Genomic DNA, 14,628 nt, shown 5'->3' on the forward strand with positions numbered 1-14,628 from the left:
AGTCGGAACCGACTCCACGACACATAACCACCACCACCACCAAATGTCCCTTGTATGGCACTGCTAACTGGAAGGGTGGTGGTTCTAAACTACCATCTGCTCTTTGGAAACCCTATACAGGCTTACTATACATTGGAACTGGTTTAATAATACTTAACAACAACAGCAAGTGTCCCTGCTAGAATCCTAGTGGCCATGTGACTGCTAACAGCAAAGTCGGTAGGTCAAATCTACCAGCCACTCTGCTGAAGCTCCTGTAAGGCTGTCTGCTCCTGTAAAGATTTGCAGACTTGGAAACCCTAAGAGACAGTTCTCTATCCTGTAGAGTTGCTCTGAGTCAGAATTGACTCAGTGGGTTTTATTTAAGTGTCCCTGGGTAGTCCAAAGAGTTAACACACTCAGCTGCTCACCAAAAACCTGGAGCTTTCATATCCATTTTGAAGCACCTTGGAAGAAAGATCTGATGATCTAGTTGTGAAGAAAATCAGCCATTAAAAATCCTATGGAGTACAAGACTACTCTGATACACAGGGCATTGCCTTCTGTAGCAGAGTAGCAGAACCGGCTTGAAGGTAACTTTTATTTATATAAGAGTCACTGAAGTTTAGACCCGGGCAAGAACTCAAAATTCATATTTTACACAAGGAACCATGCACAGAGAAATTAAGTAACTTCCCTGTGTAAGACCACACAGGTAGAAAGTAATTCTGTCATAATTCAGACCCAAACCTGCCAATCCTGTGATTGCATGCACATTATTTTACAAAGCCCAATGCTACCAAAGCTTTTGTTTTCAAGTTTGGAGAATTGATAAGTGCTGAAGTTCTCTGCTCTAATGCCTTTATTAAAGCGCTTGAAAGAAGGCCACTGTATGAATCAAATATTGTAAGAACTTTAAAGAGTATGCATAAAGATTCTTCTGTATCAAATACATTCACCCAGCCTACTTGGCTTGCATTCTGTGGGCAAGGCAAGCATGATACTGTGGACAGATTGATGCAGGAGTGGCCTGTGCCTTTGTGAATGGACCTGTTAGAGCCCAGGGGCCACAATCTTGGCAAGTGGCTTTATTTCGTATATTTTAATTGTGCTTGAGAGTATTTACATATATGTAATATGACAAATGGGCTGCCAAAAGAACCAATAGATCCGTTTTGGAAGAAGTGCAGCCAGAGTGCTCCTTAGAGGCCAAGATGGCCAAACTTCGTCTCTCATACTTTGGACATATTGTCAGGAGGGAGCAGTTGCTGGAGAAGGATATCATGTTTGGTAAGTTGGAGGATCAGAGAAAAAGAGGAAGATCCCCAACCAGATGGATTGGCCAAGTGGCAGCATCGATGGACTCAAGCATGAGAACAATAGTGAGGTTGGCCCAGGATCGGGCAGTGTTTCGTTCTGCTGTGCATAAGGTTTCTATGAGTCGGTGCCAACTCGATGGCACCTAACATCAACAAAAAATATGACAAATGAGTTAGGAAAAGGGAAATGTTAACAAGGGGCGGAAGTTCTGACTGTGAAGGGAAGGGCCTTGGAAGGGCAGGACAGCTTGGAGAAAAGACAGTCTAGGTTCTCAGACTTCAGCTAGACGGAAGAGATACAAGGGTGACACTGAATTTCTCCTGGCTGCGTTCCTCAGTGGTTCATGTATTCCAAGTCGAGCCTTTTATTTTAGCATTACTCTCCCCGGTGTCACTCTGTGGTTAGCTTCCATTGATTCAACTTTTACTCATGGTAACCTATGTTTAGCAGAAGACAACGTTGCCCCCATCATGTGCTGTGTTCATGAGTGTTGGGATGTTTAAATCCATTTTGGATGCTATTGTGTTAGGCTACCTTTTTAAAGGTTTCCCTCATTTTGGTTGGGCCTCTACTTGACCACACATTATGCCCTTGACTAGTGATTGCTTTTTCTGATGACGTGTCCAAAATAAATGAGTTAAAGTCTAGCCATCCTTTCTTCTAAGGAACAATCTGGTTATATGTCTTTCTTCTGAGATTGATTTCTTCGTTGTTCTGATGGTCAGTGTTCTTCTGCAGGATTACAGTTTAAACTCCGATGTCCTTAATCTTAGTATTTTTTTTTTTTTCTCCTTTCTCCTCTGTACATCTTTTCCTTCTTTTCTTTCTCCTTGCTGGAGCTCCTTCTAGAAATGTCAGTAATTATATGCAGAAGATGGTTGCTAGAGCTGCTTGCATTACTACTGCTACTATTACTGTTAGTTAATGCTTCCCTAAATAACTAAAACTATCTCTCAGAGTTAATAGTTGTTATTAAGTGCCATCGAGTCAGTTCCGACTCATAGTGACCGTGGATAGGGTTTCCAAGGCTGTAAATCTTTGTGTGAGCAGAAAGCCTCATCTTTCTCCTGTAGAGCAACTGGTTGGCTTAAACTGTCAACCTTGTAGTTGGAAGTCCAGTGCTTATTCTATGGGGCCAATTATTATTAGTCAGCTTATTTTATTTACATGTGAAAACAGCAGAGTTCTTAAAAGAAGTTTTATAAGTTTAGGTAAGATAGTTCACAATATCAAAATTATTCTCCTGCCTTAGAGAATAATTTTTCATTATGAATTGTTGTGTTTGTGAGGAAGATTTTGAACGTAGAACCTGGCACTGAACTTGTTAAAAGAAGGCCGTTCAACCACAAGCTGTGTGCAGAAATCAGAACAAAGGTTAAAGGAATCATGGGGAGGTCAGCAGGGGCTGAAACAACCTACGTTTACGTGACATTGAGCCAAGTGCCGTTTGTGACATGTGATATTCTTCACAGACACTTGACCTCTGATTTTCGGATGTTGACAATTAGCCGAGTTTTGTCTAAACAATTCGGTGTAGTGTTTGAAACCAAAAAAAGATTTCACACACACACACACACACACACACACACACGCAAAGTTTAGTTACAAAGTAGAACATAAAATAAAATAAATGGTCAAGGCTTTGTATTAGTCACATTCGATAAAGTGGATTGAATTAGAGGGATGTGTATGAACCAGTGTGCTTTGTAAATTCCAACTGTAATTAAGGAACTTTAAAGCCAGAATTCAAGTTATGTTTTGAGATGTCAAATAAGAAACACTAGCCAGGTGGTAATACTTGTTCAAGGGGAGGGGGGACCCAAGTGCTCCACACTCACTGTTCAATCAGATTGTATATTCCCTTTTTAATTTCTAAATTACTTTTTAACTTAGGAACCCCAAAGAAAGTTTCTAAGCTCATTAGAAATGTGAGGGAAATCCTGAATGAGATGGAGTGTGTCGGTTCTCCTTAGAGTAGACTCAAGTACACTAACCATGGTGAACGTGGCTTAAAACTGGGTGGCAGTGTTTCATTCTGTTATATGTGGGTTCTCCATGGGTGGTAGCTGACTCAGTGGCCACTAACAATAATAACAGAAGTACATTCAGTGAAAACTGCTGATAAAAAGCCAATTGAAGATCCTTTGTTAAATGGTTTTATTTTATTTTCTATTTCCTTTTAATTTCTCCCTCTTCTTTGGTTTCATTTGTCTGACTACCTTGCTTGGATACTTTCAATTCTCAGGTGTGTCTCTTCACCCTCAGGTGGTCTCCCTTTCAGGCCATATTGTAAGTATTTAAAAACTGTGTTAGGTGAAATTTTACGGAGCAAAGTACTTTCCTACTCCATAGTTTGTACACAAAGCATTCTGTGACATTGGCTGCCTTGTCCACAGTGTGTCTTCAGTTTCCCCACTCTGTGCTGGGCTCCCTGTTTCCTTTCATTCGGATTTTCTGCCTCTTCCTGCCTTTACCTTTGTTTGTTTTAGAATGTTGTTGTTGTTGTTAAGTGCCATCGAATAAACACCTTTAATACACGTGCTGGGTGTGAGGGAGGGGCTTCATTTGCCTTCCCAGGACTTGATTTTCTTCAGATAGAACTCCAGCTCCTTGCCTTCTCGCACACAGCTGTCTGCTCAGCCACCCTAACCTGGTCTTGAAGCAGATACATGCACAAAATTTGCCCTGCCGAAACCGCTCCTCCAAAAGACTGCTGAGTTTTGCATTCTTTTTCCTTTCATCGTATTTTTTCTGCATTTTCTTTGATCTCTTTTTGTTTAATATCTCTTCCTCTTCAGGAGTCGGTTTGGCTCCCTTCTTGTGGCCCAGAGGCCGTGCAGAGTGGGACTGTACCACTTCGGTACAGCGTGCTGTCAACGAGCACAGTGTACTTCTTCACTAGGGTCTTGGTGCGGACCACACATTGTAAACAACATCCATGATCCTTGTTTTCTAAGTATAGCACTTAGAGTCCCAGGAGAGGTTCCCCACATCCAACCTCAGGGCCCGATACTTCTTGTTGTCTCCTCTAACACGTACTGTGTGTATGTGGCTGGGCCGATGTTAGTGTTGGCCGCCAGGCATCCCAGTTCACACTTCTGCTTCTTGTGGTAGGGCTTTCTCTTGCCCCCCAGACTTCCGGCGCTTGTACCAATTGTCTCTGGAGATGCCCATGGCTCTATGCTGGCTGGAAAGAGCCCTACCTTTATCTTTGCTTTTGGGCAAAATGTCCTTTTAATTTTACATAATTGATTGTCCTAAGGAGCACGTTCGTCTTGGGTGTTATTATTTTTAGACCGATAGTTCAGAGCTTAAGAGTTGGGCTGCTAACCAAAAGATCAAGAGTTCAAACCTACCACCCCTTTCATAGGAGAAAGGTGAAATTCTCTGCTCCCATAGAAATTGACAGTCTTGGAAACCCCAAGGAGCACTTCTAGTCTGTCCTTAGGGTCACTGTGAGTTGGGATAGACTTGATGGCAGTGGATTTGGTTTCTGGTTTTACCTGTTACTTGGCTGAAAGGTGGTCCCTGGGAGTGGCTTCAGTTCCAAGTCTGAATGGTACCTTAGGGCCATAATCTCAGGGAGCCCTCCAGTCTTTGTCAGAACGGTAAGTCTGATGTTTTGGTTGATTTGGTTCAGTGTTCTACATTTTCCTTCTTCTCTGTCCAGGACCCTCTATTATGATCCCAGTCAGAGCAATTGGTGGTGATAGCTAGGCACCACTGAGTTCTTCTGGTCTTGGAGTTGTGTAGATTGTGGTTCATGTAGACTTACTGCTTCCCATGAGTCTTCGGTTTTCTTCACTCCTTTGCTCCAGATGGGAAGAGACCAATAGTTATGTATTAGATAGTCACTTGCAAGCTTTTCAGACCCCTGGACACTACTCACCAGAGTAAGATGCAGAACATTGTCTTTATGAAGTCACTGTGCCCAGTGACATCGATGCTTTACATGTTGCTGGTTCTTCATCTTCAAGCTTAGGAACTTCATCCCGTGAGGTGTTTGGTTATGTCTAAGAAGTTTCCATGACTCTGCCTGTTGTATGCTCAATTGTTTGTATTACATGTAGCATCTATAATGATGCATGTAGAAAGAGCCGCAAGCAATCCTGTGTCTCAAGATATGTGTACTCCTTGATACCTTTGCAGCCTCGGAAACCCTGTATAGAGAACTATGAGTCAGAACTAACTTCGTGACGCTTAACGACAACAACAAACTCTTGCTGCAGGACTACTTATGTTATAGTAATTGCCATCAAGTCAATTCTGACTCATAACAACCATGTATATGGTTTCCAAGGAGTGGCTAGTGGTTTTGAACCACCAACCTTACAGTTATCAGCGCAGTGCTTAACCTACAGTGCCATACTTGTTGTTATTGTTATGTGCCGTGGAGTCGGTTCCGACTCATAGCGACCCGGCACAGGGTTTCTGAGGCTGTAAATCTTTGCGGGAGCAGAACGCCTCATCTTTCTCCTGTTGTGGAACTAGGACTCCAGTCATTACTGTGCCTCTGCTGCTGTGTGCCATCTAGTCTGCTCTGACTCACAGCAAACTTAGATATGGTTTGTGAGGCTGTAAATCTTCATGGAAGCAGAAATCCTCACCGATCTCCTGCGGAGTGGCTGGTAGATTTGAGCTCCTGACCTTGAGGTTAGCGGCTGAACACAGTCCTACAAAGTGTTTTCAAGAAGTGGCTGGTGGGTTTGAACCACCAACTTTACAGTTAGTAGTCCAGCACTTAGCCTACAGCACCACACCAGTATTCCCAGTAAATTACTATAGTTTCCTTTTGTTATTTCATTCCTTTCCATGTTGTCCTTTGTCTTCGTTATGTTGTGCTAATTTCAAGTTATGTGCATTATCTTTGCCTTCATCATTATTAATATGTGCCTTCTGTCTAGTGAGTAATTTTCCCATCTCTGGTAAACCATCAAAAGACCTGTTTTTCCTGTGTGTAAACCTTTCATTTCTTCCTTTATATAGTGCTCTTATACAATATTTGTCCTTTTGTGATTGACTTTTTTCACTGAGCATGTTGTTGCTGTTAAGTGTTGTCAAGTCAGTTATGAACCATAGTGATTCCAGTTAGGGTTTCCAAGGAGCTCTGGTGGGTTTCAACCACCAACCATGATGTTAGCAATCCCATGCTTATTCTCCAGTGCCATAACAAGACCCCATGATTCAGCATAATGTCCTCCAAATTTATCCATATTGTGAGATGTTTTACAGATTTGTTATTCTTTACTGTTGTGTGTGTATGTAGTATTGCAGTGTGTGTGTGTATGTATGTATAACAGTTTAGTTTCTCCATTCATCTGCTGTTCGACACTTAGGTTGTTTCCGTCTTTTTGTACTGTGAAAAATGCTGCAGTGAACATGGGTATACTGATGTCTGTTTGCCTCACAGCTCTTCTTTCTTTAAGGTATGTATCTAGGAGTGGGATTACTGCATCAAATGGTACTTCTATTTCAGGCTTTTTAAGGATGTGCCATGCCATGCTTTATAGTGAATATACCATTTTACATTCTCACCAGAAGTCTGTCAGAGTTCCAGTCTCCTTACAACCACACCAACATTTGCTATTTTCTGTTTGTGTTTGGTTTGGTTTTGATAAGGACCATTATTGTTAGGGTGAAGTGGCTTCGCAGTCACATGCCTTGTCAGGTATGTCATAGCCAGAACGTTTCTCCCAGTCTGTAGTTTCTCTTTAGGGTCCTAGTGCAGTACTGCGAGATAAAGCACTACATCACAAGGTCAGTTTGGACCACAAGATCAGATGTTCAAACTCACCAGCCACTCCTTGGAAATCCTACACAGGGTCTCTGTGAGTCATAACCAACTAGATGGCACTCAAGTTTTTCTTTAGACTCTTTTGAAGAAATCTTTTGAGGAGTCCATTAAATTTTTAGGAGGTCCAACTTATCTACGTCATCTTCTGCTGTTTACATATGTTTAGTCATGTTTAGTATTCTATTTATACCCTATTAAAAGAGCCCCTGAAGATCCTGATAGTGTAGTGACTTAGAACTTAGGGTGCTAACTGCAAGGTCAAATAGTTCGAATTCACCAGCCACCCTGAGGAGAAAGATGAGGCTTTCTGCTCCCATAAAGATTTACAGCCTCGGACACCCTGTACAGGGTCACAATGAGTCAGAATTGAGTCCATGACACGTACCTCCAACCACCCGAAGAGCCCCTAGTTCTTTCGTTACTAGTTTTCATTACTATCTTCAGAGTTACTAGTTTTCATTACTATCTTCAGAGTTACTAGTTTTCATTACTATCTTCAGAATCAGGTCTCTGATTCATTTTGAGATAGTTTTTGTGTCTGGTGTGACGTATGGATCCTGTTTCATTTCTCTGCAAATGAATATTTATGACGGTGAGTCAAAACTTAACCACACTCTGGTTGTATTAAAACGCCCATCCACAACTGATGACGTTGAGCATGCCCGTGAAATGATTCTGTTGAATAGACGAGTGATAGTGGATTATGTGGCAAATCATTTGCACATCAGCCATGGATCTGCCTATGAAAAAATCCATGAGAGACTTCTGTTTTGAAAAGTTTGTGTGAGATGGGTACTGAAACAACTCACAGAAGAGCATAAACAGAAATGTTTGGATATCTGCAAACAAAATTAGGACCAATACTCGAAGGAAGGTAAAAGTTTCTTTGAAAAAATCATTACTGGTGACGAAACATGGATTCATCACTATGAGCCTCAGAGTAAACAGCAGAGTATGGAATGGAAACATCCTCAGTTGCTGACCAAGAAAAAGTTCAAAAGTCAACCATCAGCTGGAAAATTGATGCTTACAGTTTTCTGGGATTCTCAAGGGCCAGTACTGGAACACCTTCGGGAAAAAGGTTCAACAATTAACAGTGCTCGTTACAGTGAGATGCTTACCGGAGAGCTGAAGCCTGACCTTCAGATGAAAGACAGAGAACTGCTATCCAAGGACGTTGTGATCCAGCATGACAATGCACATCCATACACCTCTGCCCACACTGTTGACACTCCGCACAAACTCCGTTTTGAGGTATTAAAGCATCCTCCTCCCTATACATAATCCTGATCTTGCTCCATTGGACTTTCACCTGTTTGGTCCCCTGAATGTAGTCTTTACTTTTTCATCACCTCTAATGACAAAGATTCACCTCTGGTGAAGAAGTGATGACAGCAGTACATTTGTGGCTCACAGCTCAGCCTAAAACACTTTTTAAATAAGGTAATATGAAAGCTTGTTGACAGATGGACAAAATGTATGGAAAAACAAGAAGATTATGTTGAAAAATGGTGTCTTTGTCTTTTCTAAAAGTTGATGAAAATAGATTCTATAGCCAGAGTGCAGATAATTGTTGACTCACTGTTGTAATTTAGCCAGCACCATTTGTTAAAGAGGTTATCTCCTCCTCCCTCCTCCACACACACATACATAGAATGGACTTTAATCTCTTGGTGAAGATCAGCTACCCATAACTGTTTGGTTTACTTCTGAATTCTCAATTCTGTTCCATTGATCTCTTTGTTGTTATGCCAGTACCAGGATATTTTGACTGCCGTAGGTGTATGGTAGGTTCTGAGATCAGGTAGTGTGAGGCATCCTATTTTGCTTTTATTCTTCTTATTCAGGGCCTCGTTTACCAGGCCCTTTCTTAAGGCTTTAATCAGCTTGTCAACATTTCAGCCTTGCTTTTTATATCTTCCCTCATTCTTTTACATATATCTCTTCCACGTCCTGTTCACCTCTGTGGCTAATTGCCTTCCTTAAGGTCTTTGGCTTAACACCTCTGCTTGATAACAGCCTTCAAGCCACTTTGGAGGTGGTGATTGTCATCAACAGCTAACTATTGCCAAACAAAGGTGTATGTTGCAAATTGGTTCAGATATTTGAGGAAGCTATTTCCCAGGACCAAGAAAAATCTTTGTGTTGGCTCTAAAGGCATTCAGTGAAAAGCAATGGATATTTTGTTGAGGGTTCAAGGGATAGTAAAAAGAACATGGGCTTCCTTGCTGTTAGAATCCTCCTTCTAATCGCTACAGAAGTATTTGTGAAGTTGTCCTCACTTTTTGAGTCTTCTTCAGTTGTTTTGGGGTTCCTTTCTGTGCTCCATAATCTCTACCCAGTACTTCTGATTAAGGAAAGAAAAAGCCATGCCTTTGTTTACTTTTTTTCTGTGGTCAGAAAAGTGCCATCCAACACACACAACATGGGGCCTAATCTCTGGAGGCAGAATGATATTGTCTTAAAATTACCTAACACCTACTCAATTGACCATTTACTGTGTGCCAAGTGGTTTTGTAAGCACTTTTGTTGATGGTGGTAGTGTTTGGTGCCATTGAGGAGGTTCTGACTCATAGCAACTCTGTATAGGACTTCTGAGGAACAACTGGTGGGTTTGAACTGAAGAACTTGCAGTTAGCAGTCCAGTGCTTATCCGGCAGTGCCACACCAGGACTCCCTATGCTATTTGATGGATTCCTTCCTACAACCCTCTGTGAGGTTAGATATTATGTCTCTCTCATAGATGAGGCAACTTGGATCCAACAAGCATAACTTTCCCAGTGTTACACAGTTGACTAATGGTAATATGGAATTTAAATTTATGTCTCTCTGGTTCCATACCCTCCCTCCCTGATGGCTAGTTTTCTAATGAAGCAAATTGATGCTGTCTGCTTCTTTCTTTTCTTTCTTCTGTAAAAGCTGCTCATCTCTTGTCTTCCTCTAAATCCACTGCTTACTGATCCCAAGGAAACCTATATGTGTTATGTGTGGATGTACAGAGGCCTTCAAAAAATTTGTGGAAAAATTCCATTAGCTTTCATTCCATTTCTCAACATATTTATTGAAACCCCTTCATATATATATCTTTGTATGTGTCTGTGTATGCATTATGTATGTATCTTTATTCATAAGTATTTGTGTACCTATGTGTAGATATGCATATACATTTATCTGTGTATATACATGTGTGTAGACATGAGTATTAGTGTGTCTGTTTGCATGCATGTGTTTGTATGTAGTTATCTGTAGATATGTAATTATGTATGTATTCCCTAACATATCTTATTTAAAACCTTCAGGCACCCGATTTCCTTCTCTCACACTGATTACTTTGAAGAAAGTTTTAGCTAAAGGAAACTCCTTTTCCCACATCTTCATAATTTCCATCCCTAACAAACCTTTAGTGACTTCTGAATATGTTTAAATATAGAAAGACTGCCTTCCTGGCATGATTCAAAATTCACTGTGCAGCGCACAGGCTCCAGAGAGCCAAGCCTCAGGCTTCGTAGCGTGGGGAAGTGAAGGGGTGGCAGGTCTCAGTAGGCCAAGGATGAAAAAGAGGGCACATTTCTATTGTCTATGTGGATAACTAACCCATAAAAGTAGCCCACTGTTGTTTCTATAACATTAGTAACAAGTTCATTGTTTTAATTAAACTTTTGTATGATTAATGTCAAATCCCTGATTTCATGCCACCACTTTCCATCATTCATGTCTCTGAGCCGATTAATTTATGACTTTTTAAGTGTAGATAATCAGTGCTTTAGGCAAATAAACTACTTCTTCAAAGTCTGAGGATCCATGCCTGTGCTGATAGTACAATCGCTTCTGACTCGCATTCAGAGTGAACCAGATAGACACACTGTAGACTTCTCAATTAATCATCTTCATAATCAGAAATGATGGTGGATGTTAAGTTCATTTTCCTTATTGAAAAGAATCTGTAATGACATTTTAGGCCATATACAAAATGGGCACATTTCATCAGTAACCATTCTGATGGAACCGTGAATGCGCAAACATGCAAATGACTTTATTCTTGTGGGAGACTCGGTGGTTTCCTAGACTTTGTTTTTCCTCTGCAGGAGTCTTTGGGAACACTGGACTGCATTGTGTGTGTTAATATGAATGACTGAGCAATACATACTGTCGCCCAATGATTTTCTCATTGATAAATGGAGCAATATATTTTGTTTTATTACTCAATTCTCTCTTCCCCTGTTCCATTTTCCAGGCCAAGGGAGAAAAAAAATATATATATGAGGGCATGTCTTCCATCCTGACACAAAATTGTTTTCCTTTATCATAGCCAATCTTATTGTAAATTCATAAAAGCATCTGGGGAGTTGATAGTAAATTAAAGATGTTTCAGAACAATAATGCTTCCTGAAAATGATGTGCAACTTTAGTGCCGCAGTGATAAGTATTTTAAAAATTGTATAGGATCCTGATGTATTCCCGTGTCCTGGGTGTACAGAAAGTGAGTGAAGCAGGTTGTCCTGGCCTTTATAGAAGGCATGATGCCCAGGAAAACAGGACTGGCGGCTTCCCCAGTCTTGATGAGCCTGGATGCTGACGGATGTCAGTTGCTGACATATACAACTCTAAAGCCTGTGCTTTAAGGGACTGCCTGTTGCATTTTTAATCATAAAGGAGTCTAGACTTAAATCTTTCATAACGGAACTCATATTGTAATCCATTACATGTACTTCATATTAGCTAGCGTCTCTGGCATTATAGTGGCAGCTGTGTAAAATATTTGTTTTGCTTGTTTAGAATTGAATTGTAACGTTCTAAAGCAGGCAATTATTGCTGCAGAGGAAGCTGCCAAATCTCTAATACTCCTATATAGCGTCTTGCCAATGTGTCTAAATTGTAGGAGATATTGTTACCCTAAGCAGAACAGACAAGGACCTTACCCAGACTCAGAAGGAGCACCCTATTTTATGAATAGCTGCTGAGCCCCAATCATTGCCTTGTGGGTGGTATGGTTAGCAGGACGACGGGGAGGGAGGTGTTTTATAATGCATAGCTGTTTTGTAAAGGGAATGTTTCATTTTTTTTTAATTGCTAAGAAAGAATATCTTTCTAAACAGAAATCTGATCTGATAACTCCTCCACTTTAAATCTGTCAGAGGACTCCTAATGACTCTAAATACAAACTTAACTCCTGACCCTGACTTACAAGGCTGGCTTGCCATATCCCTTTTCCAGCCTATTGTCTCCACAAGGCCCTTCTTGTGTCCTTGAGTGGCATAAATGGTTAAACACTCAGCTGCTACTAAAAGGTTAGTGGTTCGAGTCCAACCAGAGATGCCTTGGAAGAAAGACCCAGTGATCTCTTTCTGAAAAATCACCCATTAAAAGCCCTCTGGAGCACAGTTCTACTCTAACACACATGGAGTTGCTATGAGAATGAACTGACTGGAGAAAGAACAACAGACACTCAGAGTCCCTAGTAGACATCCCAGGCCCTCTGCTTAGCTGTTCCTTTGCTGCTTGTCCTTACACCCTGCTTCCACTAGAATTCAGTCCAGGCAACTTCTCTTCCTGAAGAGTGGTCTCTGACATCCCTTCTACACAGTGCCCCCCTTTGATTAGGCTTCCACTTCTGTGTTTCTATCTTAGTTTTTCTCTCCTGTTTATTCATGTTTACTTGTCTGAGACCGTATGCTTGCTGAGGACAGTCAAACTTTTTCATGATTGAAGCCTCCAGCCCTGATCACAGTGTCTGCTATGTGATTGGAACACAGTGATATTGTTGAAACATTGAGATGCCTATTGTACTCCTTCCCCTTCCTTTTGCTTCCCTCTCTTCCACCTTCTTTTCTTCTCTCTGCCCTTCCTCTACCCAAATAATAACCTTTGGTCTTTGCATTCTAGGCAAAGCAGGAAAAATGCCAGTTCCGTCTCCCAGGATTCTTGGGAGCAGAGCTACTCCCCCGGAGAAGGCTTCCAGAGTGCCAAGGAGAACCCTAGATACTCCAGCTATCAAGGCTCAAGGAACGGCTACATGGGCGGCCATGGCTTCAATGCCCGAGTGATGCTCGAGACCCAGGAACTTCTGCGCCAGGAACAGAGGCGGAAAGAGCAACAGATGAAAAAGAAACCTCCCCCCGAGGGACCCAACAACTATGACTCATATAAGAAAGTCCCGGACCCCAACTACACCCCTCCCAAGGGGCCTTTCCGGCAAGACGTGCCCCCATCTCCTTCTCAGGTTGCCAGGCTGAACAGACTGCAAACTCCCGAGAAAGGTCGGCCTTTTTACTCCTGAGCAGGAGAGGACCAGGTACTTCCTGTCATGCAATAAAGGACATTTTCCTATGAAGACTTGTATTTTGGAGCATATTTTTAAAAACCTTGGTGGTACTATGGAATATTTCTGTTGTTGGTATCAGTGCCTTTAAGGAGTATGGGCAAAGAATTGGAAGGCCTTAATGTCTTTGCCATTACGTCTCAAGTGTCTTTCATGGCAGGGTTTCCCTCCATGTGACAATCATCTGTTGGAGGTATTCATATGTTCTGCATCTCTCTGGGGTCCCAGGAATCTCTGCCCATTTCATGATATGCCCGTCGCTTTGCCGTGACAGCCCCACAAAACATGTGCAAACAAAATGACCTTGAAACTGAGGGTGATAGAAGTCCTTCTTTTTCCCTTGACTTTTTCTCAGATGTGAAGCAACAGGTCAACCTCTGGTGGATAAGACCAGGTGACACACGCCAGAAAATGGAGCTTCATGCTACTTCACAGCCCATCCATTTTCATACCTGTAGTTAGTATGGGTTTCCCTTTTCTTTCTCAGTTGGTTGTAAAAGGAAAGCTCCTTTGTCCCATTAAAGATGCTAATCCATATTCCAACACTTTCTGGTTATCATGGGGGTCCTTTTATAACTGCCTTATAATGCGACGTCAATAAAATTAACAGTGATGATTGCAGTCAGTGTTTATAAATACCCTTGTTCAATCACGTTCCTAACACGTTTGCTGAATACCCACGGCTCTGCGTAGGGAATGTAGGAGATGAGTGTGATCCGTGGCGGGGGAAGAGCCAGGTCTGGCCTGCCCATGGGCCTCTGTGTGCATCATGACGTGGGAGGTGGTAGCTAAGAAAAGAATTCTCCCAGAATGAGCTTACACTCCAGTACATCCCGATAATTATTTTAATTACTTTTTATTCTGACAGGTTGGCAGGAAGGGTTTAAAGTGGGACAAAGATAAATCAGACAGTCATTTTGGGATTCTAAAAACTGATCTCCTTTATACGGTTTTAAAAATCAGTTGAAACTACTGTCTGCCTCATGTGCCCACATACTGAGTCTCTGCCTGGTGATGCCATGCTACTAAATAATTCTACCATGAAATATAAAAGACCAACATAACACATCCTACAGAGAACATGCTGGTGTTCCAACATGGTGGTAACAGATCACTCTCGTGCCGAGATTTTTACTGTACATATGGAGCACAAGAACCTCTGTTGCTCACATGTTTTCATTTGTTGGTGTGTAAGTCATATATGGTGAAGCATAGC

General features: G+C 41.6%; 1 protein-coding gene across 8 annotated transcripts in view; it reads left to right on the forward strand.

The window, feature by feature from the left end:
• The window catches only part of PARD3 (par-3 family cell polarity regulator), an 888,439-nt gene extending 874,393 nt beyond the window's left edge, over nucleotides 1–14,046 (forward strand). For 4 of the 8 annotated variants that reach the window (XM_006871243.1, XM_006871244.1, XM_006871247.1 and 1 more), the window contains one exon: nucleotides 12,977–13,424. In XM_006871243.1, coding sequence (XP_006871305.1) covers nucleotides 12,977–13,370 — 394 coding nt within the window. In that variant the 3' untranslated portion in view covers nucleotides 13,371–13,424. Of the gene's footprint in view, nucleotides 1–12,976 lie in introns of all 8 variants that reach the window. The other 4 variants (XM_006871246.1, XM_006871248.1, XM_006871250.1 and 1 more) reach the window with 2 other exon arrangements.
• The last annotated feature ends 582 nt before the right edge of the window (nucleotides 14,047–14,628 follow it).

This window comes from Chrysochloris asiatica, unplaced genomic scaffold (genome assembly GCF_000296735.1).
Source record: "Chrysochloris asiatica unplaced genomic scaffold, ChrAsi1.0 scaffold00164, whole genome shotgun sequence".
Taxonomy (NCBI): Eukaryota; Metazoa; Chordata; class Mammalia; order Afrosoricida; family Chrysochloridae; genus Chrysochloris; species Chrysochloris asiatica.